The 25,878-nt window shown below is 44.7% G+C and overlaps 1 protein-coding gene and 1 long non-coding RNA gene across 2 annotated transcripts in view; both read left to right on the top strand.

Moving 5' to 3' along the window:
* Nucleotides 1–8,642: 8,642 nt before the first annotated feature.
* On the top strand, nt 8,643–12,877 carry MRPS23 (mitochondrial ribosomal protein S23). Its single transcript, XM_044993310.1, has 5 exons — nt 8,643–8,826; nt 9,300–9,476; nt 10,948–11,025; nt 11,137–11,260; nt 12,407–12,877. The coding sequence occupies exons 1-5, from the start codon at nt 8,783–8,785 to the stop codon at nt 12,560–12,562; spliced, it is 579 nt and encodes a 192-aa protein (XP_044849245.1). The 5' UTR covers nt 8,643–8,782; the 3' UTR covers nt 12,563–12,877.
* Nucleotides 12,878–17,862: 4,985 nt separating this feature from the next.
* LOC123352940 overlaps nt 17,863–25,878 on the top strand; it is a 79,437-nt gene continuing 71,421 nt past the window's right edge. Inside the window, exons 1-2 of the long non-coding RNA XR_006574329.1 lie at nt 17,863–18,014; nt 18,462–18,637. This is a non-coding gene — a long non-coding RNA (uncharacterized LOC123352940). The remainder of the gene's footprint in view (nt 18,015–18,461; nt 18,638–25,878) is intronic.

The raw sequence follows: 25,878 nt of genomic DNA, 5'->3' as shown, positions 1-25,878 counted from the left end.
GACCTCTTCCTTCCGTGGGCAGCCCCTCCATATCAAACGTGCATTGACCTACTTCAAGCTTCTAGCAAGTTACCAGTGCAGCCCTCCTTGGACCAAAGATTCTAAGGCAGGATTTAGAGGTGAGTGAGGGGGCTTTATGTCTCTGATTGTTCATCACAGCCTGGCAGGCAGCATCACACCCTGGCTCTGTGCAAAGCCCATCTACGTGAGTTTTGCACAGGCTGGGGTAAGAGTCAGGCGGGCCCATTGACTTTAGGAAACATTAAGGAATGATTTCCCTAGTAAATGAGTGATCCTGGCAGTTGCATTCTACTGTATAGGGCATGTACCATTCACACCCTTTCCTCTGACATATGTAGGCATTTAAGACCTGATCCAGTGCAAGTCATTCCATTGAGTTCAGTGGGCATTAGATGGAGCTCTTAGCCAGTGAAATCAATACCAGATCTTCTGTAGCTGGGCTTTATTTATGAACAAGAATTGCTGACCCAGGCTGCTCAGGGACAGTTGTGACATCAGATGTGTGTGTGTGTAAGCTCACGGCACATCTACAGTCAGCCATATTAATGTGGAACTGCATTTTATCAAAAATATGGTGTTACCCACTTAATGCTGCAAATAAGTCTCTTGGGATGAAGTGCGTGCAGTTTCTTTAAACTGTTTCATTGTCTGGAATACATCAACTCCCCCATGTCTGTCAAACGTACATTCAGGCTCCTTCACATTGTCTTCTAGTGAAAGGGAATACATTTATTATAAGGTATTATTTCTGAAATATGTGTTCTTAATTTTCAACACCACACATTTATACTCACTGGCTGGATCAGTATGTCTCGAAGTGTGAAACGTTATTGAAGGTAGACCATTTAAAGCGAGGTGGAGCTTGTGGATCTCACTTCCTCAGAGTCAGTGACAGCATCTTTGCTTTTTCCCAGTGTGTGCTTTGAGTTCTGACACCTAACATCTCCTAAAATTTTGAAGGGGAATCTGAGCAAAACAGACAGTTTTGGCAATGCTGTTGTGCAAATCCACCAGGAATGCCTTGTAAGTTGCACAGTTCTGGTCTGTGTCAAGTTTGGGGTAAAGCCTGAAATCAGGCACGTTGTGATTACAGGGGCCAGATCCTCAACTGGCATATGTAAATCAACATAGCGTATCAGTGGAGCTTTGCTGCTATACAGCAGCTGAGGTTCTGGCCCACTTTGTTGAGGAAGATTTTTGCCTGGCTCAGGTAATCAGATAAGTGCACCTATAAATATGATGAATGAATGGCCAGAACCAAACACATGATGAAAAAATATGAATCTGACGTTATGAGACTGTCTGATTCTGAACTTGACAACTTTTCGCAGTTTGGCCTCTGTTCAGAAGACCTAAATCAATGCTGCATCTTTGATGGATTATTTTTGGGATGAGTAGAGAAGCAGGCATTGATCTTACTTTTCATGCCTTCATATGCATCTTTTTAAGTCAGCCATTGCAGGCCGCAATACAGTAGGTGCATTGGCACACCACAGCAGGCTTTAATTCTGACTTATTAGCATTCACTGGCCTTTAAGACAACACTAGCCTCTTATTCTTGCTCTGGAAGGATGCTCTTGTATTTAAGGTGCATGATAAATAGACAGCTCCAGACCTAACTGTAGCCAGTTAGTTAGGAGCCCTGAGCTCCCTTCCTGAGTGATACTGGCACTTAGCTACCACAGTGATGGGACCATACAGGTACTGGATCTTTCTGCTTTTGTAACTAGGGGAGAATTATCAGCCTGAGAGGCGCTTTAAACCAATGTTTGAGTTCCCCCACCACAACCATGGATTAGCACTTGCAGAGGGGACCATGGGTTCAGAGGGCTCTCCTAACAAAGCTCTCTGTTAATTTCCTCTGAAGCACCTGGCATTGCCTACTGTCGGAAGACAGGATGCTGGGCTAGATGGACCATTGGTCTGACTCAGTAGGGCGGTTCTTATGTTCCTGCTCTTGCCTTCCATGATGTATTATCCTGTTTGCCTCCTCTGACCTTGCCTTCATTTCCCTGAACTACAGCTGGGTGCTCTGCTGATTTCCAGTTGTGTTAGCCCTCCCCACCTCCCTTCACTGTTAAACATGTTGGTTCCTCACCAGGACTGGGATTCTGTTGCCTTGCAGTGGCCAATCCGTGAATTGCACAAGGATGGTTATTTATTTTTGGACAGGCCTTTAGCTAAGACTGAAGCCACACAGCAAGGGGCTGTTAGAACTGATCCTTCTGCTTATTGTCCTTTGGATTTCTACAGAAAATCCAAGCCTTTTGGTGCCCCTGCCCAGCCAGCCAGCAGAACTCAACTCCCAGCTTCTCTCCCATTGGAGACTTAACCCCAACTTGTATAGCAGCCCATGCAAACAGACCTGCCTTGCAGCCTACCCTCAAAGCCACCAGCCCAGCAGTATTTTGGAGCAGCAGGGAGAAGCAGATTCCAAAGCTGAGGGCCCCTTGCAGCGAATGCTCTGTCCAATAAACTTATGAGGAGCGAAGGCGGTCTCCAAAGCAACACCCTTAAGTTTAGTCTGTAAACCAACAGGCAGCCAGTGCAGATCATGTGTGTAAGATTAACCTAAATGTTTTGTATCTAAAGACAGTTGCTATTATTAGTTCAGAGTTTATTGCTGCTTGGAAGAACTTCCAAGGCTTGGAGCTGTGGATAGAGCCGAGGCCTCTACAACAGGGGGTCCTGGTTCTGCTACTGACTGGCTCTATGACCATGCCCAGATCACATCTCATCTCTCTGCTGGGTTTTCCCTCTGTACAGCTGCTAAAATAAAGGTCCCTGAACTCACCAGTGAGTTGTGAAGCCTCCTTCATGAAAGTGCTTTTAGATCCTTGGATGCAAAGTGCTAGACAAAGTATTTGTTATTACCGTAATTGTAAAAAGCATGAGAGGCTGAAAAACTGAAAACTTTAGCTTAAAAAGTGAATGGAAACTTCCTATTGCAGCAAGTAATTTTCATCATTAACCCACCAACACTGCAGTTATAAATAGTGCGAAATTGGAGCTTTGCAAATGAGTTTAAAGGGTTAGTGCCTGCTAACTCCTTAGTGTGGCCATGAATGCAGTCCTGGACAGTAATCTGTAGTTTCCTTTTTAATTCTCTCTCTCTCTAATGGGGGAAGTTTGTTCCTCCGCAAAGTGTGAATTGAGATGATAAAATGGTCCCCAACTAAAACTCTGCATTCAAATCACTCTAAATGCGAAGGTGGTTTTGGATTGGGATCCAAATTTTGTTGCTTGAGGACAATCTCTAAGGTAGATTTTATTGCCTCTTGTGTTTATTATATTTGAAGATGGATTGAATGGCTTGTGTCTGAAATTACCATATGTATTTTTCACATTGACCTATCCGTAATTAGAGGGAAACGGAGGAGTGTAGCTAATAAATACAGATTACTTCTTGATCTCTGTTTCTTGGAAGTCAGGTTCATGGAAATACTGTAATGGTGAGAAGGTTATTTATGCACAGCAGATAACCTTGGTGTTGCTGTGAAATCCATAAATGAAATTAAATTAAATTAAACTAAGAAAATCAGGCTGGATGAGCCAGCATCTGACAAGCTAAACGTTACATCTGCTGCCACATGGTGGAAACATAAGGTACCACCTGTCCTCAAGAAAATACCCCAAAACAGCCAGGGCTGATTCTCTGTAGACTAGCCCCGGGGGTGGTCATTTTGTACATGTGCAAAGAGCGTGTGAAATGCTACTATTTGATATCCTTTCTCACCCCCTTCACACAAGGGTAAGTGACAACACAAGCTACAGAGCAACCGAGAACGTGGCCTTTAGTTTAGATCCCCAGGCTTAACCATTGTCCAAAGTTGTCCTTAAACTGGAGCATTGAACAGCTGTCCTCAACAGTAAAAACAGAGAGGTGTGGCCTGTAGAATATACAGGTCCTTGTATGTGCTGTTCTAGCTTGATCCTAGCGTTGAAGTAGGTGGGCCTTTGTAGACATAATGGTCCCTTCTGGCCTTTCATACCAATGACTGTCTGACTCCATAGGTCTCACCTCTATAATGCAACAAAGACAAGAACAACCTCTGGCTACTCTGGAGCCTCTATTCAGTTATTTACCCTCTCCAGGCCTCAGTTTCCCTCTCTGTGATAGGGACTTACCGGTGTCCTAGGGCAGGGTAAGTATTAACAAACACATAGCTGAGTGCACTCAGACCCTCGTATGGAGGGAACCATGTAGCTAGGGTAAATGCAAAGTATTATTTAGAGGGGGAGAGTGTGAAGTGAGAGAGCAGGAGGAAGTGAGCTGCAGCCTCAGCAAGGCTACATGATTCTGAAGCCATCTGGGCTTTATTCTTAGACATATGGTATGAGCTTAAGGACTTTAATTTGTGTAAGTTGCCAGACATATGGATGCTGTACTCTCGCACTCTCAGATGTGCTTTCTTCCTAACGGAAAAATTTAGTGCCTGTCATAGTTACTGTTCATTCACTCTCTCATCCTTTTGAAAGAAATTTATAAAAATTATACGGCTGTCCCTCTTCCCAGGATTGTGCCTGCCCCTCAACTCAGATGTCCTTCATCATCCACCAGCTGAGATAAGAGTCTGACCAGGCTAAGGCAAAACAGATTAAACAAATCAATCATAAAGGAGGTGTGTCCAACAGGCCTTGGTACATTTTTACATGTGTTTGGTGGGTGTAATGTGGTTACGACTGTTAGCAAAATCCCAGACTTGAAGCTATCAACATTCTAGACCCAGACACTTCATTATCTTCACTGACAATAATTCTTAAGACCAAGAGTTTTGGAAGTATGAGCCTAAGTCTATATTTAGGCATCCAAATAAGTGGCCTGATTTTCAAAGGTGCTGCCTGTCACAGTGTAAGGGTAACTGCACCTGTATCCCCCACCTCCATGGTCCACTCCAGGAGTGCCCAGTCTGGTCTCAGGTTTCTAGCCATCACCATCTCTGGGTAGGGACCCTTGTCCCACTCCCCTCTGGCTGGGGTTTTTAAAGCTGCACAGCCCTCTGCCTTACACTGTAATATCCTCAGCAAGCCAGTGTGCCTAAAGACCAGCACCTAGGCTTTGCTTTCTCCCCCAGGGCTATGAACAGCATACTGCCAGCACTTACAAGTTACCACCCAGTTCTTTCTAAGCAAGCATCTTTATTCCTAAGGTAAAAGCATTTCAGAGAAACCATAATAAAAACAATTAACAGAATTATTCACACACTACACATGCCGGGAATTACCCATCAGCTTATGGGATCCTAGTAGGCCAAAGTCTTCCCAATCCTTCCACAAGGGTTGGGGCCCTTGGACAGAAGGTCCTGTCTGTTTGCTGGATCAAAAAGAAGACCCTATGTCACTTCAAGCTCATCCTTTTATACCAAAAGCCCTTTTCTTTGTCTCCTAGTCTCTAGAAAACCCATCTTGAAACAGTATATGCAAACCAGTCCAGAGGCAGTATCTCTCTAGAGTTCTCAGTGACTCACCTTCATCAACCCCGTTTTTTGTTCCTGTAGTAGCTGTGATAACCCTCCCCCATGGAGTATAACACAATCATACATAAACTATTCATAACCAATACGATATTGCAATCTCATACAATAGCTTTGTACTGTATTGGTATCTGTCATGCTGCCCACCCAAGAGCTCGCTTTGATTTCAAGTGTTGAACATCGGGCGCTCAGCCTTTTTTGAAAATGAGGCCATAAAATGGAGGATGGGATTATCCAAAGTGTTCAGTGTCAGCCGAACTCTGAAATCAGTGGAGCTCCCTACGGGCTTATGGCTCTATCTGCGCTCATCTCAGTGCAGGGACTAAAAATTGCACCAACCCATTTTCACTTCTAAATTTTGACATACCTGGTGCTGCTGATTTTGTGATTGCAAACTGTGGCTTCCAATCCATCTCTCCTTGTTTCTCATGCAGATTCAAGTGTGTGTGTGTGAGAAAAATCACAAATGCAACTTTAGGGGCTGGGCCTCTGAAAATTTGCTACATTTGATTTCCATTGACATATCCTCTTTTAACCATCAAGCAGTCAGGGGACAAGCTGAATAGCCTAAGGAAATGGCAGTTACCAGGCATTGCTGGCAATAGATAACATACTAGAATAGTGCAACACTTAGTGTAATGTTCAGTCATTCATATGACTGTGCCTGGGCTCCTCACTGGATGAATTGCCATTGACAAAGAAATTGCCCTACTTTGTAAGAATGATTTATTTGCAACACCACAATGCTTGGTTCTCAAAGACAGTGTTGTAATAGCCAAGGGAGTCACCCCCCCCCCCCCGCCGCCCAATGAAAGACACTGTTTAGATATCAAAGCTCTTTTTGTGGAATGGAAGGGTGATCAACAGGGCCAGCTTTAGGCCTATTCCACCAATTCCCCCGAATCGGGCCCCGCGCCCAGTGAGAATCCCTTCCCTGTCTAGAGGCGCCTTTTTAATTTTTACTCACCCGACGGCGCTCCGGGTCTTCGGCAGCACTTCGACGGTGGGTGCTTTGCTCGCTCTCGGTCTTCGATGGCAGGTCCTTCAGTGCTGCCGAAAACCTGGAGTAAGTGAAGGACCCGCCGCCGAAGACTCGGAGCACTGCCCGGTGAGTACAAGCCCCACGTGTGTTTTTTTTTTTTTTTTTTTTTTTAAGTCATCCCTGCCAGGGCCCCATTGAAACTGTTCAAATTGGGCCCCGCACTTCCTAAAGCCGGCCCTGGTGATCAAGGCAAGGCAAGGTGCGACTGAAATTATATTCCCTGCCGGAGATATTTCAGGCTGTTTAATCATAGGCGCAAAATGTAATTAGAAACAAATCACAACGTTGACTGAGCAACAAGCCACAGTCGGGCTATTTTTAGACTGCCAGAGAAATTCCCACTTAATACACTCTGTCCTAGTAGTGCTTATTGCATTCGTCCTCCCATGTCCTTTTCTATGTGTATGCCTGGCATAGTATTTGAGCCCTTGCCTTTATAAACATTTCAGTATTGGGCCTTTGAGGCTTTATATATTTTTTTTAATGTTTTGATTTGAGTGTATGTGAAAGTTGCTGGCTTGATAGCACTGAGAATGAAATATTTTCTTTAGGAATATGGTAGTGCATAGGCAACAATGCTATGAACTTCCCCCATATTGTCCTCCCAGGCATGCCTTATCCCTGATGTGGAGGAACCACCCTGGGGGAGGGGGAGGGGGAGGGGGAGTAGGAGGAAGGGTGTTAAGCCCCTTCCATCTATGGCTTCTTTTCTGAGGGTGCCCAAAAAATTGCCAAGTTTTATGATGTAGATACCTGGCTGCTAGGAACTAGCATAGACTGCCAACTCATTTCACATTGGCCATTAAGTGACAAGAATTTTCTGTCCCTATCACGCTGAGCTGGATTTGAACCTGCAACCTCAGAGTAAAAGGTTCATGAGTTCTCTAGTCCCAGGAAATCGTATCAGCCCATATGTAGAGGGGCTGCAAAGCTGGCAGAGCTCCTCTTGGGACTATCCCTGTTAACAAGGGTTCCAAAACAGCCCTGTGTCAGACCCCTTGCTGCCCTCAGTATAGTGGCATGCAAGGAGCATAGGGATATGTTGTGGGACAGTGTGATCACTAGCTCCAGCTATTCAGAGCTGCTGCTTCTGGAGCTGTTCTACTTTGCACGTGGGGCCATTATGCGCCCGGGTCAGCACAGACTCTATCATGTCTTCCCTTTGGTTCCTACATTGAATTCAGCTTAGCCAGAATTAGGGATCATCCTTTCTGAGAGCATCTCAGTCCTTTTACAACGGCAAGCCCTCCATCCTTTCTGTTACTACTCAGTAGTCCTCCACGCTCCAGCTGATCTTTCTGCCCAGAGCTTGAGCCTGCTCTGATGCAGGGATTAGTTTAAAGAGCTTGTGTGTGCAGGCTCCGAAATCATGTGTGCACAGGATCAGAAATTGTGTGAATGCACGTGCATAGGAGCTGAAATCGTGTTAAGGATCAGAAATCTTGCCATATCAAATGGGCTTCTGCCCAGTTGGGATCATTTAAAACAGAGAGGGTTGGCATCTGAACAAGGAGATTTCCTGGGGAAGCAGAAGGGGCTGGCACATATGACCATCCCCAACTGCCACGTGGCATCCACAGGAGCTGGCCCTGGGTCGTGCCAGCCTTTGGGTTTGTCCGAGAGGTGTCTGTGGCGTGTCAATGTACTGCTAGTGTTGCCAACCCTCCAGGATTGCCCTGGATGCTCCAGGAATTAAGGATGAATCTTTAATTAAAGATTACATCATGTGATGAAACCTAAGGCTCTAGGAATCCATCCAACCAAAACTGGCAGCCCTGTGCGCCATAGGGCACGAGGCTGGGTGGGCGGCCTGCAGGCTCAGCTCCTCCATGCCCAGCACACAGGGGACAGCAGCACAAGCTTGGGTGCCATGACCGTGCAGGGGTGTGGTGTGCCTGGGTGACAGCCTGACTCGGCGTGGGGTGCCCTCAAAACGGGGGCTGTCTCTTTAAATCAGGGATCGCAGCTGCCTCCCCATCCAGACCTCTGGCATTGGCTGCTTCTGCCTGGTTCATCAATCCGCCTCGGCCTTGCTCGGCCATCGGCTGCCGCTACCTGGCTCCTGGAGCCGTCTCGGGAATCCACTCGGCCATAGGCTGAATGGGCCCGACACCAGCTCGGTCGTCCGGCCGGCCGCTGACTTCCGCTTCCGGGTGAAAGTGCGGGCTGGGGCCTGCTGGTGGGGAGGCGGTTGTTAGGAGCCGCGGTTGCTAGGGGCGGCCCAGGACGGACGTGGGGAAGCAGCATGGCGGGGAGCCGGCTGGAGAAGCTGGGGACTGTGTTCACCCGGTACGGGCTCACCGGGGGCGGGACCTGGGGGCTGCTACGAGCGGGTTCCAACTGCCGGGGGTGTGAGAGGGCAGGTTCCTGTGGGGCCCCTTTTGGCTGGCTCCACCTCCCCGCCCCGTGTGGGGAAACGGGCTGTTCCCTCGGGGGGGCCTTTTAGGGTCGGGGAGGTGGGCGAAGGGGCTGTAGGAGGGCTGGTGCCCCTGAAACTGATATATGTGTGGGAAGGGGGGGTAGTGTGTGTGGGGGATGGGGGGAGTGGGAATACTGTGTGTGTCGGGGGGGGGCGGTTACTGTATGTGTAGGTGGGGGCTATAGGAGCGCAGGTGCCCCGGCGCTGCCCAGTGCAGTGCGGGTTCCCATGGGCAGGCTGTATCCCTTCTCTCTTGGGCCTTTCAGCAGGCCTGATTTTCACCTTGTTCCCAGCTCATGTTCTTCCTGCACCCTCTGCATCTCTCTCTCTCTCTCTCTCCCAGGACACGGGATCTGCTGCGTTCCAGGGTGCTGGCCGAGGCTCAGAAGCCCCTGTGGTTCGATGTGTATGCCGCTTTCCCTCCGCTGAGGGAGCCCGTCTACCGGGAGCCCCGTCAGCGCTATGGCAAAGTGAAGGAGGTCATCCCTCCCATTCTGTACCAAGAGGATGAGATCCGAGCGTGAGTTGTGCCGTAGCCTTCCATCTCTTTCAAGTTTTCCTGTAGTACAGTCACAGTAGTATCTACACCGGGGGTGGCCAAACCATGGCTCATGCAGCTCTTATACAGTTAAAGTGCGACTTGCGGAGACCCCCACGCTCTCCTCCCATTTTCCATCTACTGGGGGTGTCGGGGAAGAAGCTTGGGACCTCTGCATTGAGGTGGGATAGGGGCTTCTGCCCAGAGGGGAGGAGGGTCTCAGGCCTTCAGCCACATGGGGCATGCCTGCTGGGCCTTGGGGCTTCAGCAGGAGTGGGGTTGAAGCCCCAGATCCTGGCAGGTGCCTCCTGTAGGGCTGAAGACCCAAGCTCCAGCATGCGGGCCCCGGCTCTCAAACTTCTGAAGATTGTCATATTCCACTCAGAGTGTCAGTGAGTTCTGATCTATGCCCTGAAACACCCAGGAGAGGTTTCAGTTTCCCTTTGAAAATTGCAGTACGCTGCAGAGGGTGGCACAAACAGCTATCCAGCAGATGTACCTAGCTGTCACATCTTACTAGGGCCATTGCTCCTGTGTGTAACTTATTTATTTGTTTAGAATTTTTAAAAGTGTCTCTTCCATGTTTAAAATTATAGATTAGGAGAAAATACAACTGCTCTTTAACCATTGTTTACCTTTGGGATACTTAATTAATTCTTATGTGCTTAGCTGTTCATTTGTACAATAGGGAAATCATAGAATATCAGGGTTGGAAGGGACCTCAGGAGGTCATCTAGTCCAACCGCCAGCTGAAAGCAGGACCAATTCCCAACTAAATTATCCCAGCCAGGGCTTTGTCAAGCCTGACCTTAAAAACCTCTAAGGATGATCCTTCCATCTTGCATTTGTGGATGTATGTGTTTATAATCACTGAAGTAGACCTGAAAACCATCACTTTAGATCAAGCCTGGTTTACAGTGGGAAACGGGCATCTACCGCACCACTTCAACCACTTGGAGCTCTTGTGAAGCGCTTTGTGTCAACAGAATGCTTGTACCAGTTAACAAGTGTTCAAGAACTAGTATAGTTGCATTTATTCTGAGTATCAGTGGCCACAGGGTCTTATTTATAACAGGTTACCGGGAGCAAGGGCCACCCAGGTTCTACCCCTGTCGTGGTTATTAATTTGTTGTGTGACCTTTGGCAAGTCATTTTACCTTTCTGTGCTTCAGTTAACCCATCTTTTAAAAAAGTGATAATGTTTCTGTGCCTCAGAGGTGTGTAGTATGGATTAAAAAGTGTATGTTAAAGTCCTTTTGAGATGCTTGAATGAAAAACAGTATATAAATGTAAAATATAGTGAGTGGGAAGAGTAGTAGTTAGGGAAATCATCTTTGCTCTATCCAAAACTAACTGTTCTCTGGCTTTACAAGTTCATTAACTTCTCTGCCAGAACTTATCACCTATACACGGATTAATGAGAAATTCAAACTGTGTTTATTTTATTGAATAGGACGTTTTATGAAGCATATGGGAATGGTCCAAAAGCCTTTGAACTGTCACAATTAAACTTTAAATCCACCTGCCAGAGGTAAGCTCCATGTTAGAATTAAACTAGAATTAGCTCTTCAGTTTGTTTAATTAATGGACTAAAATGTTTTGTTGTTACTGTTTGGTAAGTAACAAACATCTTGAATTCTAGGTTTGTTGAGAAATTCAATGAACTGCAAAAAGAAGGAAAAATTGAGCCGGAAAAATTGTTTGAAGAAACAGGAAAGAAGCTTTTAGCAGAGGGGATCATTCTACGAAGAAAAGGAACAGCAAATGTATGCATTATTTAAAAAAAAACTCAGAAAGGTGGCTGGTAAATTGATACAGAACCGCTTTTTAGGTCACTAGTTTATATGCATCCCAGGACATTAGTGACAAAGGCATTACTGTTTTATGGCACCTAGGTGTCTACATAAATTGACAGGAATTGGGCCCCCTTCTTGGAAGTTTCAGCAGAAAAGTCAAGAATTGAGTTAGACATGGAGAATTAACTCCCCTCTCTGCCATAGAAGTGGTCATACCATGTCAAGGTTGAGGTACATTTCTGAGACAGAGAATGCACTGTGCCTGAATGGAGGATTTCAATCTCCAGATCTGTCAAGCCAGTACCTTTCACAAACAGTGCATGTAAAGAATAATAAGGGCTATTCTGTGACTTTGACGTATACACTGACATATTAATCCGCTTCAGGGGAAAATATTTTCACAGTTCTTAATTTATAAAAAATATTTCTCCTATAAGGGTGGTCCTAATGTGTCAATTCCTAATGCATTAAGTGCTTGTAAAGGTAGCAGTGTTGAAATAAGTGATATTTGTGGTACAGTACTTAGAAAATAAATGAGATGCCTTTACAAGAATGTATATGCTAATAGAATATTCTTATGGAAGTGTGCATGATATTGTTATAGAATACAACATATACTATATAATTGGGATATAATTATGACTGGTAAACTGAGCACCAGCACTGTTTTTTCCTCTGCAAAAGTTGCTGAGGAGGAAGAAGGATGTGGTTCAAGTTAAAGTGTAGTAGGAGGAAGAAGAAGAATTGTTGCTGGGTGAAGAAAAGTTGGAAAGATGAGAAATTCAGTTTAGTTGTGACCTTTCTCTCTCTCTCTCTTTTTTTTTTTTTTTGGGTCAGTCTTTCCCAGATCCTTGACAGGTGGCAACCCCTTTCCACTTATATTTTATGCTTCTCACATTTAGTGCCTTGAATCTCCTCATACCTTAACTCAGACTAAGATGATAGTAAATTATAGTCTTGATGCTTTATTTCTTCAAGTGTCTATGCATTGGGCTCTTCTGGGGCACACACTAGGACCACAGCTTTCTAATCAACTTTTCATGAAACCCTTGGGGCGGGGGAGTCAGGACTCTTTGTAGCTGTACTTTGTGGTGATCATCTTCCTGTAAACTGTAGGTAGCACAACAGACTCGTCAAGAGGCCAAAACCAGGGATCTTGTGTTAGAAATGAATCTTCAAACCATGTTGGAGGAGAGACAGGAACAGAAGCAAGACCAGGAGGAGGAGCATCTCGAATCAACAGACGTGAAGAAGGAAAATCCTTTGTCCTAACAGCTCTACGTTTCTCAGCATTATTGTCTTGGCACGTGTTGTAACATGTTTATGGCCTCTGAACTGTTGAACGCCAGTGGTCCGAACTGTACAGACTCTTTGACAAGAAGATATTTACTCAAGGGAGGCATGGTTTAGTTGTCCAGTATTGATGCCTGTGACCCTGTGCAGGACACTTAACTCTTCTGCGTCAAGTAGGAATAATTCTTTACATTACAAAGGTCTTGAGGATTATTTTTCTGAATTGCGCTCTGAGATGAAAAATGTATTAGAGATAATAATGGCTTAGACAATTAAACATTTTAATTAAACTTACACCCTCCCCAGGTGTGTCATTTCTTTGTTGCGGTGGGGCCTATCTTCTCACGTCGGATAGGATAAATGGTCTTGTGACTGTCTCATCATTGTTAAATAAACAATTCTTCTACTGTAGAAGTGGTGTATGCTTTGTAGCCTTACCTGCTGAAATATCTGCATAAAACAGCGACTGTCATTGTTTAACTTTTAGTAGAGAAGGCCTACTTTTAAGGCCTACTGTATATATTGAACAGGGCATCTGTTAGTCTTCAAGTTACATTCTCCTACTTCACCACTTTCTTTATTCATACTCTCCTAAACCATAACAGTACCAATAAATGTAATCTTGCAATGGGCCCTTGCTGTAACTCTGTAAGGCAGTTGATAATCATCTGTGAAGAGAGAGGTCAAGATTACACATAGTTATCTGAAGAAGACAAAGAGGCAGGAGCTTTTAGTGAAGTAGTCTGGGGGAGAGGAGTCTCTTGGCTTTGTGGATGAGAGGTGGGGAAGAGAGAAATTATGAACACAACTATCGACTTGTACTCAAGATTAACCAATTGGCTAACAATTGTATTCAGAAAATGTCTGTTCAGTATTTGTTAACGTCCCCTGTTTACAATTAGGGGTTTTGTGTTTCAGTATAAACCAAAAACAATTACTCAAACAGCTGTCCTATGTATTTTAACAATCAGTTTAAAAAAATAAACATTAGATATCCCCCCCTCTTCCCTAGAAAATGGCAAGAATCCTTTAAAGGGATTTTCAATGGGTTTCATGCTGGATAATCTATGCTTTTTCCTGTTAACGAATGTTCTGTGTGTTTCAGTTCACTGTCACCTGTAGCAGCGGTGCCATAAGCAATTTTTTATGATGACTGTGTGTAGTTTGGCAACACAGGATGCAAACCGGAAATGGGGTTTAAAATGCTTTTGAGTGTAAACTCTTGTATGTTTCATTTCTTCTGAAAAAACTGCATTCTGCTCAAATTGATGTAGCCACCATAGAATGGTGAAACTACACCAAGAATTTTCAGCACTGCTCCCCTACTGTTCTCCTGTAAGTTAGATGGCATAGTTGTAAAAAATTACACTAACCTTCCTATGCTGGTTACTGCTAGGCTACTGGTAGAAAAAGTGCTAGTATAAACAGCTGAGAAGGCCATGGGTTCGTCAAGAGAGGGACCAGTAGTTCTGCATCTCCTGCAATGCAGTGTTGTCTCCACTGTCCTGGTCTGGACTCTTGTCAAGGTGTTTATGGAGACAGTATTTTGAATGTTCTCTCCTTTGCATTTATTACTGTGGAAGATGTTCCTAACCTGTAAATAATTAGATGCAGTTTCCAAACAAAAACAAATTAGTGTGAAAGGAAAGGAGTCATGAAGTGAAATCACATATAACTCTTCATGTGTTAGAGACTAAGCAGGAGATCATGTAATCTGTCAGTTACTTCTGTAACAAATCGCTAAACTTAGAAATGAGAGGAAGTTTTTTCTTTTCAAACTGCTGCTATAGCAAGGTCTAGCCTTTATTTACTCAAGCTTTGCTCTCTGCCCCGCCATCCTTCTAAACCATCATGAGCAATAAAGATGTCTGATTGCAAATTCAGGGCTAGATTAAAACCTCACAATCTGCCCCCAGGACCAGACAAGAGAAGCAATGAAGACGCGGAGTCAATATTTCTCCCTTACTTCTCTGGGGGAGAGGGGAAATTATTTTAGCCCATTTTGAGGAGCAGTCTATTCCCACTGTGCCCTGACCAGCTGCTCTGGCCAGTCAGTGGAGGGAGGGAAGGGGAGCAAAGGTCTCTCTCATTTCCTGCCTCCTCTGCCTCATTTCCCCCCCCCCCCATTTGCTCACAGTAGGGAGTAGCCGGTGAGTAGTCCTGGCTCTCTCCCCCATGATTAGAGTCACAATCTGAGGAGGAGATTAAGGGAGACATTACTTCCCTTTTCTCCCCTGCATGACTGAACAATGGCTATAACTATCCAGCCCCTACCCATCAGTTTTGCTAACTATACATAAGAAAGGATCTATTACAACGTGCTCTTCTGTACTGTTGCTGCGTTAGATTAGTAGTGCTACATGATGTAGCCCAAACTTGATTTATAAACTAAACTGCTATGACATGGAAGATAGAAAGGAGATGTGCATGATAACAGTCATTTGCCTGTCAGATGTGTGATCAGTGACATTTGACACTGTGCCATATTCCAATATCATGTAGCCATAGGTCTGCAGCTGTATAATTCAGTGGAGTGCATGTGTGCTATTATTCTCAAGTGGGTAATATGGCCCAATTAACTGGAAAGATTAGAAATGTATAAGTGAGTGCACATGTTAAATGAGCAGGCAGGGGTCAGGTCTCCCTGGTGATGAGGGAGGTAGTTGGCCCTCACATGGCATAGACAGGGAAATTGCTTTTAGGTAGCTTGCAGTGTAAAAATCGCCTTTGGAGTCTATAGCAGTTTGTTGGCTGACCTCCATATTGAGGATGCTTCCAGCTGAGACAAGCAGTTGGGGTTGTTCTACTGCATTGAGGATTTGCTTGGGCTGATAGGTAATGGGGAATCTGGGGCCATCAGTAAAAGACATGAAGTTAAGTATTTTATACAATCAAGAGAAAATACCATTGGGAACAGAGCTCCGTTTTTTTTATACTTAACACTTGATGGATGCATTTGCCGTGCTCAGACTCAAACGTCAGTCACTGTGACCTTAGAGGAGCTCAACTATTTTAATTAAAAGGTTCTAAGCGAAAGCCTGGGGTGAGCTATTTATTATTTATCAAGCATTTACCTTCCAGCAGTTAGCAAAAGGTCAGTAGCTTCATCCGAAGCTTTGGGTTTTTGTTAGGAGCTTAGATGAAAAAGATACGCAATCAATCACTCCTACTTTGGGCATGTGTGTATGCAGGTCACTACTAATAATTATTTTGGCTTTTAGGACTTTGTACCACCAACACGTGCAGTGAGCGTGTGTCCCTCACTGAGGTATATTTCCACAAAAACAAACACCGGCTTGTGATTACGGTTAGTAATGAGATATTGATTGTTTGCAAATGTCGCTGTGGAAAGCTTGGTTGGCATCTATCATGTTCTCTTGGCTTCTGTCCACTAGATGGAGCTGAAGCATTTTCACTATTTACAGGGGTCTAGGTATAGGTCAGCTTCCTTTAATACCATTGCAAGTTTTGAGAAAGTCTGTGTGAGTGAACAGTGGGAGTTACAGAGAATCTAGGAATCCAAAGGAGCGAAGTCCCCATAAGCACGTCCATTTATTTTATTGCACAGTAGACAGATGTGTGAAGGGGAGGAAAACTAATTTTTTGGTAATTCTGTTAATGAATACATGCAACAGTGACAATGTTTCCTCTCTCATATCTCTCTTCTCACGTCTTCATGTATTTTCATTGTATTCCTCATTGCCTGAGAGCCTTAATGAGTGTGCATAAAGTAATTTCAGATACACAGATGAAAATTGCTGTTGATGTGCATTGTACTAGTATTAACACTGGCCCTGCCTTTTTATTTTTGTTACTGCAGTCTCATACTAGCACCGAAAAAGCAAAACATCCATCAAAAAGATCTCCTGTGTTCCCTAGGATCTGGTGTCTGTAGGGATATTTAACTGTTGTAATCAGAACTGGAGATGATGTAATAATAGAGGTTCTAGCTAAACTTGGACATAAGAAGCTAAACTGCATTGTCTAATTCACTTAATCTACCGCCTAACAACTGTGGTGTTCTGAGAAAGGCCTCTCCTGGTTTTGTGTAAAAGGAGCAGATGTGACCTTGTCATTTGCCCTTCACAGGACAAAATCATGCATTCAAATAATTTCCTTATGCCTGGCAAACCTGGCTTCCGGTATTGTGACACTCATTAATGACTGGAGCCAGGCTTTAGCTGCCTCGGAATCCTACACCCCATTATAGAGCAGCCATCTGACCTTTGCTGAGCTAAATTGCTGACCTCTTTCTTCCTGAAAGCTAACCAGAGGGAGTTCATGTAGCAGCCCATCTGCCTGCCATGCTCCACCATGGCTGCTGAGCTACTTTAAGTAACAGTATATGCCAGTGTGTTGATTACTAGGCTCTTCACTCCTAGCAGCATCCAGAAATCCTATTTTCAGACAATAGAAACTGTGGGTGCTCTGCCTTTCTGACAATAAGGTTCCAGGTTTCTCGAGTTGGGTACCCAAAGCCACTGGCCGTGCTTGAAATTTTTGGCCTGCGGGACTTGCCCAAGGTCACGCAGGAAGTCATTAGCAGAGTCATTAGATTAGAACCTACAAATCCTGACTCCCAACATCTCCCGCTTTAATGACTTGACCACATGCTCCCTACAATAGACATTGCATTCAGGTTGCTAGTTTGCTATAATGGTATTAGCAATAAGGTAAGTGATGCAAATATACTGAAGGTCTAGCACTATGCCAGGAAGGGAGATTTCTGTATGTCCACACTGTCTGACTGCAAATGCACTGAGCCTGCTACTGAACCCCATTTTCTGTCTTGGACAATAGTACACAAAACATGCCATGTTACAACCGAGTCTCACGCTGATGAGGTGTTATAGATAAATCCTTATAGATAAATCAATCATCAGAATTAAGCCTTTTAGAGAGAGACCCTAGTACTCAAAGTGTGGTATCATCCGGGAAAGAACTAGCCCAAGGTGGATTCATGCAGCCTGTATAAACTGGAGGGGCTCCATTGATGTTAATGGGATTAGCTGCATAAATTGTAGGAGCAGGCTGTGAATTTGGGCAGCTTCTTGATATAATAGGCAATTGTCCCTGATTTACAAATGAGGAAAGTGAGGCACAAACACTGAAGTAATGTGTGTGGTTGCACAACGAGGTAAAGGCAGTGAATAGAACCCTACAGTTCTGATTTCTCATCCCCTGCATTCACCACTAGACAAAGCTAGACTGTGCTGGAGCTTGGATATGCATTAGTGAGCAGTAACACATCTCTAACTATATTATTAGGCACACGCTGGAAAATTAAATACCATCCATGCTATCCCATGGTGAGGTCAGTGGAAGTAAGAATTACAGGAGCAGATCCTAGATTTGGGACACCCAAAACAATTCACCCGCTCTGCTGAACACCAGCTGATCAGGCCTTGCCAGCTCCACGTTTTACAGAGAGGTGGGTAATAAGTTATTTAATGTCGTCTCTTTTTAGATAAAGCTGTGAATCTGAACCCCAAATACTGGAACTCCAGCACTCATTACAACCAAAATAGCATTGTAGTAAAATGCTGTTCTTTTTCAACTGGCCTCTACATAGTCCCACTTGTGGGATTGGGGCCTCCTTACGGAATCTTCTAGAGAGCTGTGTCCGTTGGAGCTTTAGCTTCCTGTGGGGTGGTGAAGGTATCTCGTTCTTCATACACGTCATCTTCTAAAAGATACGGTGAGATTTCCCAAAGGGTACGAGGGCCTTTGTTACCCAGGAGCACGACAATCTTATAACTTGGCGCTTCCTTTGCACTCCTGGAATTTAGATAGATTTTTATCAGTGTAAATTGCCGTCTTCCCTCAAGGAACAGGATCTGGGTACGTTTTCGTTCTTTCTTTCTTTCATTCCGATTAGGGTCTACACCGGCAGGTCTTTGACGGTTAGGCCTACGAGCTGGTCATTTTACACTCATTTGCCAGGAAGGCGGTCGTGGCAGCAGAGGCAGCTCTCTGAGGAACTGTCGACCCAAGGAAAACTGGAGTCTGAGGCTTCTGTATGTGTGATATCCACACCTCGTATGAGAACACCAAGTAAGTGGCTTTATTAACACCTACTTCTCAGGAGAGCGTTTGCGTCAGCTCCGTGCCCCGCTGCTTCTTAGCAATGCGCTCTCTAATGGCATCTGTTATGTACAGTGAGCATATTTATTTAAAGAATATCATTTGAACAGTAGGGTTCATAGAATCATATAATAGAATATCAGGGTTGGAAGGGACCTCAGGAAGTCATCTAGTCCTAACCCCCTGCTCAAAGCAGGACCAATCCCCAGACAGATTTTTGCCCCGGATCCCTAAATGGCCCCCTCAAGGTTTGAGCTCACAACCCTGGATTTAGCAAGCCAATGCTCAAACCACTGAGCTATCCTTGTTTAAAATACTAAATGTTGCTTCTATAGCGCTGGGGATTTACATGGTACAGTATAAGACATGGCACAATTTGCTAATTGGCATTATAAACTTCCATCGAGGAAAAAAAATTCCCTGCCCCAAAGAGCTAAGTCTAAGATAAACAAGACATGGGACAACAGTTCTGGGAAGGGAGAGTAGGGAGAGATTATTGATGAGCAGAGGAAGGATGAGCGCAATCCTGGAAGAACCAGGTTAGTAAACAACTAAAGGTCGAGAAGTTGGGTTTTGTTTTTCAGAACCTTTTCGGTCAGGTTTTAATTGTTGCGAAACCAAAACTTGGGGTGGGTCAGATCTCAGTTCAGTTCACCCAGACTCTACACATTTTGGGATTTGCATACCCTGGCCTGCTTTTGGCCTACATAGCCAGCGATCCAAGATGGTTGAGTCTTGTGGCCCCTAGTTTGCCATCGGGTCTGTGGTTTGGTAGCAGAGAGCAAGGGTTTAGGTTCTGTCCTGTGGAAAGGTTGGCACTCTACTGTCCAGTGATATTGGAAACAAGTCAATCTTTATTGTTACCCAGTGAAATTCATCCAGTGCAGAGAGGCAGCACAAGCCCTTAGGCAACACTTAAGCCCGCAAAAGAGGATGTAAGTGGGACTTAAGTGGTGCAAAGGCCTTGTGCTGGCTCCTCTGCACAGGAGTGCATTTCACTTACGGTTACTGCATGATAACTAGGGCTATGTAGGGAACCTGATAGCGAATTATTTTCATCTAGATAACTGTGAGCTAAGTCTTTGTTTTAATGAACAGGGCCTAGTTGTGAAGTGATTCAGGGAATGGTGTAAAAGGGGGATGTTGTGTTGTGCTCCCAGTTAATGGGAGTTCATTAAATCAGAGCTCTGAGAGCTAATGCTGGGGAATGTAAGAACTTTACTGATCCAGTCTGCACTGCATGGGCACTCACTCTGGCCTGACTAAACCGCCACAGTCCTGATCCAGCAAGCACTAGGCTGCGTGTTAAAAGCCGGGCTGGATTCTCGAACCCTGTCTTTTTTGGTTGCTCCTTCTGTTCAGGGATCTGGAAATCTCCCCAGGACATGAGTGACCTGAGCGTGTCCCCCGCTATTTTGAGGCACCCATGCATAAGGAGTGTTTTGGAGGGTACCCACAGGAGCTCAAGCAACTCTGCTGTCCTCATCTTGGCCTGTTTCCCTGTGGTACTGCTTGTATGCATATTCCAAGCTCATTCTGATGTGGGCTAATGCTATTATCCTCCAGAAATTAAAATGAAGACTGAACCTATAATGTTTCACTGGGAGGGAATTGGGGTTATATATTCCTGTGTAGAGCAGCATTCTATTTCAGTCATAGCATTTAATTATGATTGGTATGTTAGTGCCCACCAGAGCATAACAAATTGTCATTATGTTATTCTGCTGAGTCTAATTTAATTGGCAAGTTGTCACAAAAGCAATTATCCGTCATTTATTTTGTTGCCATAACCACATCTTGGAGAGCACCTGCTGTCTGAAGTGGCGAGGCTCTGCCGTCTCTTGGTCCTGGATTTCTTCCACTTGTCTGACACAAAGACACCGTTTCCTCCTCTTATTTAAAAATAACCTAATTTCCTATTGTGGTCTCATGAATTCTCATGTGTGAGACTGGAAATGCCAAAGGAAATTCATGGTGCAGGTAGCAGGATGCTGAGATGCTCTGTCTGCCTTTAAAAAGGAGAGAGGTGCTTTGCAGCACAGACATGATCACTTCTGCACCTATGGGTTGTCTACCTACCAAGGGATTTATTTCTAGAGAGGTGAAGATGCACAGCATGGCCTCATGGTTACAGAAAGGGACTGGGATTCAGGACTCTGGGTCTATTCCTGATAGACTGGGCTACACTAATTTATACCAGCCGAGGTTCTGGCTTACAGTACAATTTTGGTCTTAACCTTGCTGTGATTCAATTTTACCCATCTGTTAAATGGGTATAAAAATGCTTACCTATCTCACAGGGGATCTGGGGACTTCCTGAATTGTTTGAGGCTACTCGGAGATTCTCAGATGAAAGGAAATATATGCTGTGCAAAAAGTTACTATAAGCTTCTTGGAACAGTGCTGTATATATTGGCTAGAAAGGAGTGATTAAATGATATGGTGTGGCACATGCCTGGCTCTGCCCACGTACGGGTACATGGGCTGCTGTCTGAGAACTCAACAACCTCCCTGTCCTGGCAGTGTCTAATTCTGCTTTAATGAAGTGGTCCTGACTCCTGCTTATTCTTTCCCTCACACTGCCTTAAATCAGGGGGAACTCCATTGAGGCCACAGCCGCATTCTCTGTTGCCTTGCACCCAGTGTGATCCTTTATACCAGTGCAAAGTGGATATAAAACACTAAATCCAAAGGAGTTATGCTACCCAAACCCTGGTGTAAGTAAGTATCAGGCCAAATTGTTTCAGTTGTGCATTTGTAATTGTAGATGTTGTGGCTAATCCATAGGGTCACTGCAACGACAGCAGTAGGAGAATTGCCAGACCATTTCTACCATGTTGAGCATAGGAGGTGCCAGGAAGTGAGTCATCCCAGGGAAAACAATTAATCTGCTCTGTAGAGAGAGCGCTCTGTGGAGCTCCAGCAGGGGACCTAGTGTCCATGTGGTGTGTAAGGGAGTGGCATGAATTATAGAGGCTTGCCCCTAGCTCGTGATTCAGGATCGGATTTGTATTATGTGTGTAAATCATAGTCTGATGAATAAGTCATGGGACTAGACTAGCTCTTCGTTTCTGAAAAAGTCAAAATGAAATAATGAGCGAACTGGATGTTTGGAGATAGCAAATTCTGAGTCGGCAATAAATAAAACCCTCAGCTTTTTTATAAATCATGCTGGGGAGATACAGACACAAGATTACAGTAAAAACCATGAGTTTATTTCAAATTTGTTTAAAATATAGAGTCCTTAATATCTGAAGATGATATAAAGATGGGGGGTGGAGGGTGGTAGAGAGCGAGAGAGTGGTTCAGAGAACCAGTAAAGACATATGGAGCTTTTCACTTGTAAGTTGAATCCATCCCAGCATTGAACAGGATGAAAATTGTTACCATCTAGCCTGTGTGAATTGAATTTGGTGGACTCAGCCAAGTACCTTGAGGACATATGTCCGCCTCGCAGAAACCTGCCACGTTTGACATCCTTGTTGACAGTCCTAATAAACTAAGTGGGTCGTGAAACTGGAACTGTTCTCCCGCCATTGTGAGTTGCTCCTTGAGAGCTGAAGCCCATTAGCAAAGCAATTTGAGAAAGCCGTACCGATGCTGTTCATACTGTACCTGTCTCTGGCTCATCAGAGGACTTCAGTCTCCAGAGCTGTCAATCTGGCTAGTTTCATGAGCCACACCTCCAGTGGGGCTCCATCTATCTCATAGATTTTAAATCGGCTGGGTACTTTCAGGAGCACTAAATTAACTGGAAATCAACATCAAACACACTGAGAAATGAGTTGGGGAACTTTTTAATAAGCAACTCTCATAAATTTTCTGGGGTTCCATAAAGTTTAGAAGGCTGGCAGGCGAAGATTAGTTTTTTACCTAGCAGCTTGGTCTGGTCAAAGCCCTATGAGATTTTTTTTTTTTTTCAGAGACCAGTCCAAAATTACCGCGATTATCCTTCCTGAGATGGTAGGGCTACATGGTAGTTTACCCCTTAGCTTTCAGGGGAATGGTACCCAAAATCATTGCAACACCAAAACAGCTTTCCAGGAGCTTGAGGACTGCAACTAATTGACATACAATTTTAAATAAAAAGAAGATGCATTTTAATGTCTGCGTTTCCCTTTGTACCCTCCCCAGCCTACCTGCCCTCCATTGGTGGTCCCTTCCTCTTCGGTAGTTTGGATTAGTTGGCTAAAATGGAAAGATGGTCTTACAGTTAAAACAGAGGGACTGGGTTTTGTCCCTGGTTCGGCTACACACGCTGGGCAAGTCATTTTGCCTCTCTGAGCCTCATTTTGCCTGTCTGAAAAATGGGACAATGATAGCTGCTTCACAGGGACGTTGTGAGGTTAAACTTATCGTTCCCTGGATGGAAGACACTATATAATTGGAAAGGGTCATTAAGGCTTAACTAGAACTTTTCCTTCTAGTTGTATCTTCCTTGATTGAAGAATAGAGACCTCTGTGTTTCAGTTCAACAGCAATAAAAAACTGCCCTTTGTCAAGCACTGACCTCCCCTTTCATGGTTAGTGAGAGGGGTTTTAAGGTTCTTCAGGGAGAGCTGGTGCCACTCCCACTTAGCCAGAATCACCAGCATCTTGCCAGTTTTTCCTCCGACAATGTAATCAGCGAGGGAACCAAATGATGAGGCCCTCGTAGGGACACAAGTGCTATCAGCTGGTTGTGTCTGTGCACAGCCGACATCACTCAGACACTTCCAAAGAATCTAGCCCCCTTGGCATGAGCGAGACCCAGGGAATGACCGCGGCGGCTGTTAGTGTATATAAAGTCATTGTGCAGGGGGAGACTTTTGGAAACCCCCAGTCGTCTGGCTAAACGAAGGGCCGATTAGGTGGGGCTGCCTGCGTTTCAGCACTGAAGTAATCAAGGGCAGTAGGTAGAAAAGGATAATGCGCAGAAGTCACCTGTGAACATCCTGCGTCAGATTCAGCCCTGTGGCAACTCCGCAAAAGTCAAGGGTCAGGAGTGTATTTGGCCCCATCTATTTAAAGAGATACAAATGGTTTGTGATGTAGCGATGGCTGCTTTGGAGGTAGGATAATGAAGTAGGTAGAGCAGAGAACAGGAGAGCCAAGACTTCTCAATTCTATTCCCTCTTCTACCACTTGCTCACCTTGGTCACTCTGTGCCTCAGTTTACCTGTATACCATATGAAACAAGAAAGCGTAATGAATGAATGTTTGCCAACTGCTTTCAAGGCCTCAGATGGAAGTATTGTTATCATAATCTGTGGCAAAACCCATGAGAATTTATGGTTCAAAGTGAAGTTTTGTGTATTGGTTCCCTTAATTTGTGTGTACATGTGAATGGGGGGGAGGGAGGGGAAGGGTTAAGCTTTATTTTTATTAAAGATCATAGAGGTTTGCAGAAAAAAAGAGGAAGAATATCAAGGTTACAGTCTAATGCTTCTTCATACATTGCTTGCAGTGAAGGAAAAACTGGCTCTATTTGAACAGGTTTGGCCAGTTTTGACCATGATTCCACTCTGGCCAGTGTTTTATGATAAAAAAAATAATGAGCGCTTTGAATATCAGTCAGTATTTCTGTACCACGCAAGGGACAGTCATAGGTGGAATGAGAGACTAGCCTCCACAGACAATAATTTGTTTTGACAGGTCAGTTCCACTGTTGCTGAGCTGGAAAAAATTGATTATGGGAAATGCACATTCTCTGTCCCCAAATTATGTTCCCTCTAATATTAGGAAAAATAATAGTAATTAATAATGGGGCAGTGGCTGTCCATTAGTATCTGTACAGCACAACAGGGCCCAGGTCCTAATTTGGACCTTTGGTCACTCCCATAATATAAATGGTGTTCTGCTAACTCCTTTTGTCACAGCATCTCAGACAATTAATTAAGCTTTACAGACTATTAATTAAGCTTCATCGCAGCCCCTTCTGGGAAATAGCGTACAGAGGGGGGAACTGAAGCACTGAGTGGCTAAGTGACTCACACCAGGTTGATGGCTAGTCAGTTGCGGAAATGGGAATAGAACCCAGACATTCATATGAGCTCATAACTGGGCAGTGTAAATTCTGAGTGCACGTGTGCCCACACAAAAGCAATTTCACATAAGACAGAGCAAGCCGGATCGAAACTAGGAACGAAGACACAAGGAACTCTTCCCCCTAAACACTGAGCTCACCAGCTCCTCCCCTCTGAGTTCAGCGCTTTCAAACAGTATCACTGTCACCCAAGAGCACACGGAGACCTTAGTAAATGAGTAAGTGGAGCCAATGAGAGTTTTCCCATGTTTCCTGAGCTAGGGTGACAGTTAGGATGGGGAGATTAAGAACGGCCATCTGCTCGTCTGTCTCTGGACCACGGGTGTTATGCGTGCAGACATTTACTAATCTCTTCCCTGCTTCGTCCTGACTGCACACATAAAGACAGTCAACACTGAGTTCTTTTGGAAGGGAGGAAAAAGGAAAAGAAAACCACACGCACACAGCAGTTAAGGGGGAAATAACACCAATTTGAACAAACCAATTTCTTTATCCTAGTGAGTCACTCAGTCTAGAATTCCCCAGCTCCCCGCCCTGGAAAATTACCAGTTTCCTGCACGCGTGCAGATCTCACTGCAACTCTTATTAAAATCCATCATTGCAACTGTTGGCTATCCGAAAGCTGAAAGCTAGCGAGGCTCTGTCCACTCCCGGTGCTCCATGATGGAACACAGCATCCTTTCTTCACTTCCACCACTCGTGAAGGCCAATCGCCTGAGCTCATGTTCAATGGGGATGTCGTGAGTGGCTGATGTTATTGTAAATGAGGTCATTGCCGCACAATGTGCCTTTTTCCCATTCATTGTCTGCGGACTGGCCTGGCTGAGTCATCCTCTGCCACTAGATGTTTGGGAGCAAACAACATTGATTTTGGAGATGCAGGAGGCAAACAGGGCTCGGGGATGTAGTTTTTAATTCAGTATGTGGGGACAAAGCCTAGCCCCTTGCCCTCGGAGGGTGCAGGAGTTGCTGATGACAGCAAAGCTGATGCGGTATTGTAATGCCAGGTGCGGCTGGATATGCAGGATTCACACTGGGCTCCACTGAAGTTGCCCTGTATGGAAAAGGCCCACATCTCCATGACTGAGAGATAATGCGCGAGTGAAAGATCTTATGGCCCAGAAGTCTATACTTATTATTATTTAGTCTGCAGAAGAGAAGAATGAGGGGGGATTTGATAGCTGCT

The sequence above is a fragment of the Mauremys mutica genome, chromosome 19 (assembly GCF_020497125.1).
Source record: "Mauremys mutica isolate MM-2020 ecotype Southern chromosome 19, ASM2049712v1, whole genome shotgun sequence".
In the NCBI taxonomy this organism is placed as follows: domain Eukaryota; kingdom Metazoa; phylum Chordata; order Testudines; family Geoemydidae; genus Mauremys; species Mauremys mutica.
The sequence above is the reverse complement of the archived record's forward strand: the minus strand, read 5'-3'. Positions and strand labels throughout refer to the sequence as shown.

Excerpts from the sequence above, each read along its gene's own strand:
- MRPS23 (XM_044993310.1), top strand. The coding sequence starts at position 8,783 with ATGGCGGGGAGCCGGCTGGAGAAGCTGGGGACTGTGTTCACCCG. Across the intron at positions 8,827-9,299 it reads CTGGGGACTGTGTTCACCCG|GACACGGGATCTGCTGCGTT; the intron begins GTACGGGCTCAC and ends TCTCTCTCCCAG. Across the intron at positions 9,477-10,947 it reads CAAGAGGATGAGATCCGAGC|GACGTTTTATGAAGCATATG; the intron begins GTGAGTTGTGCC and ends TTTATTGAATAG.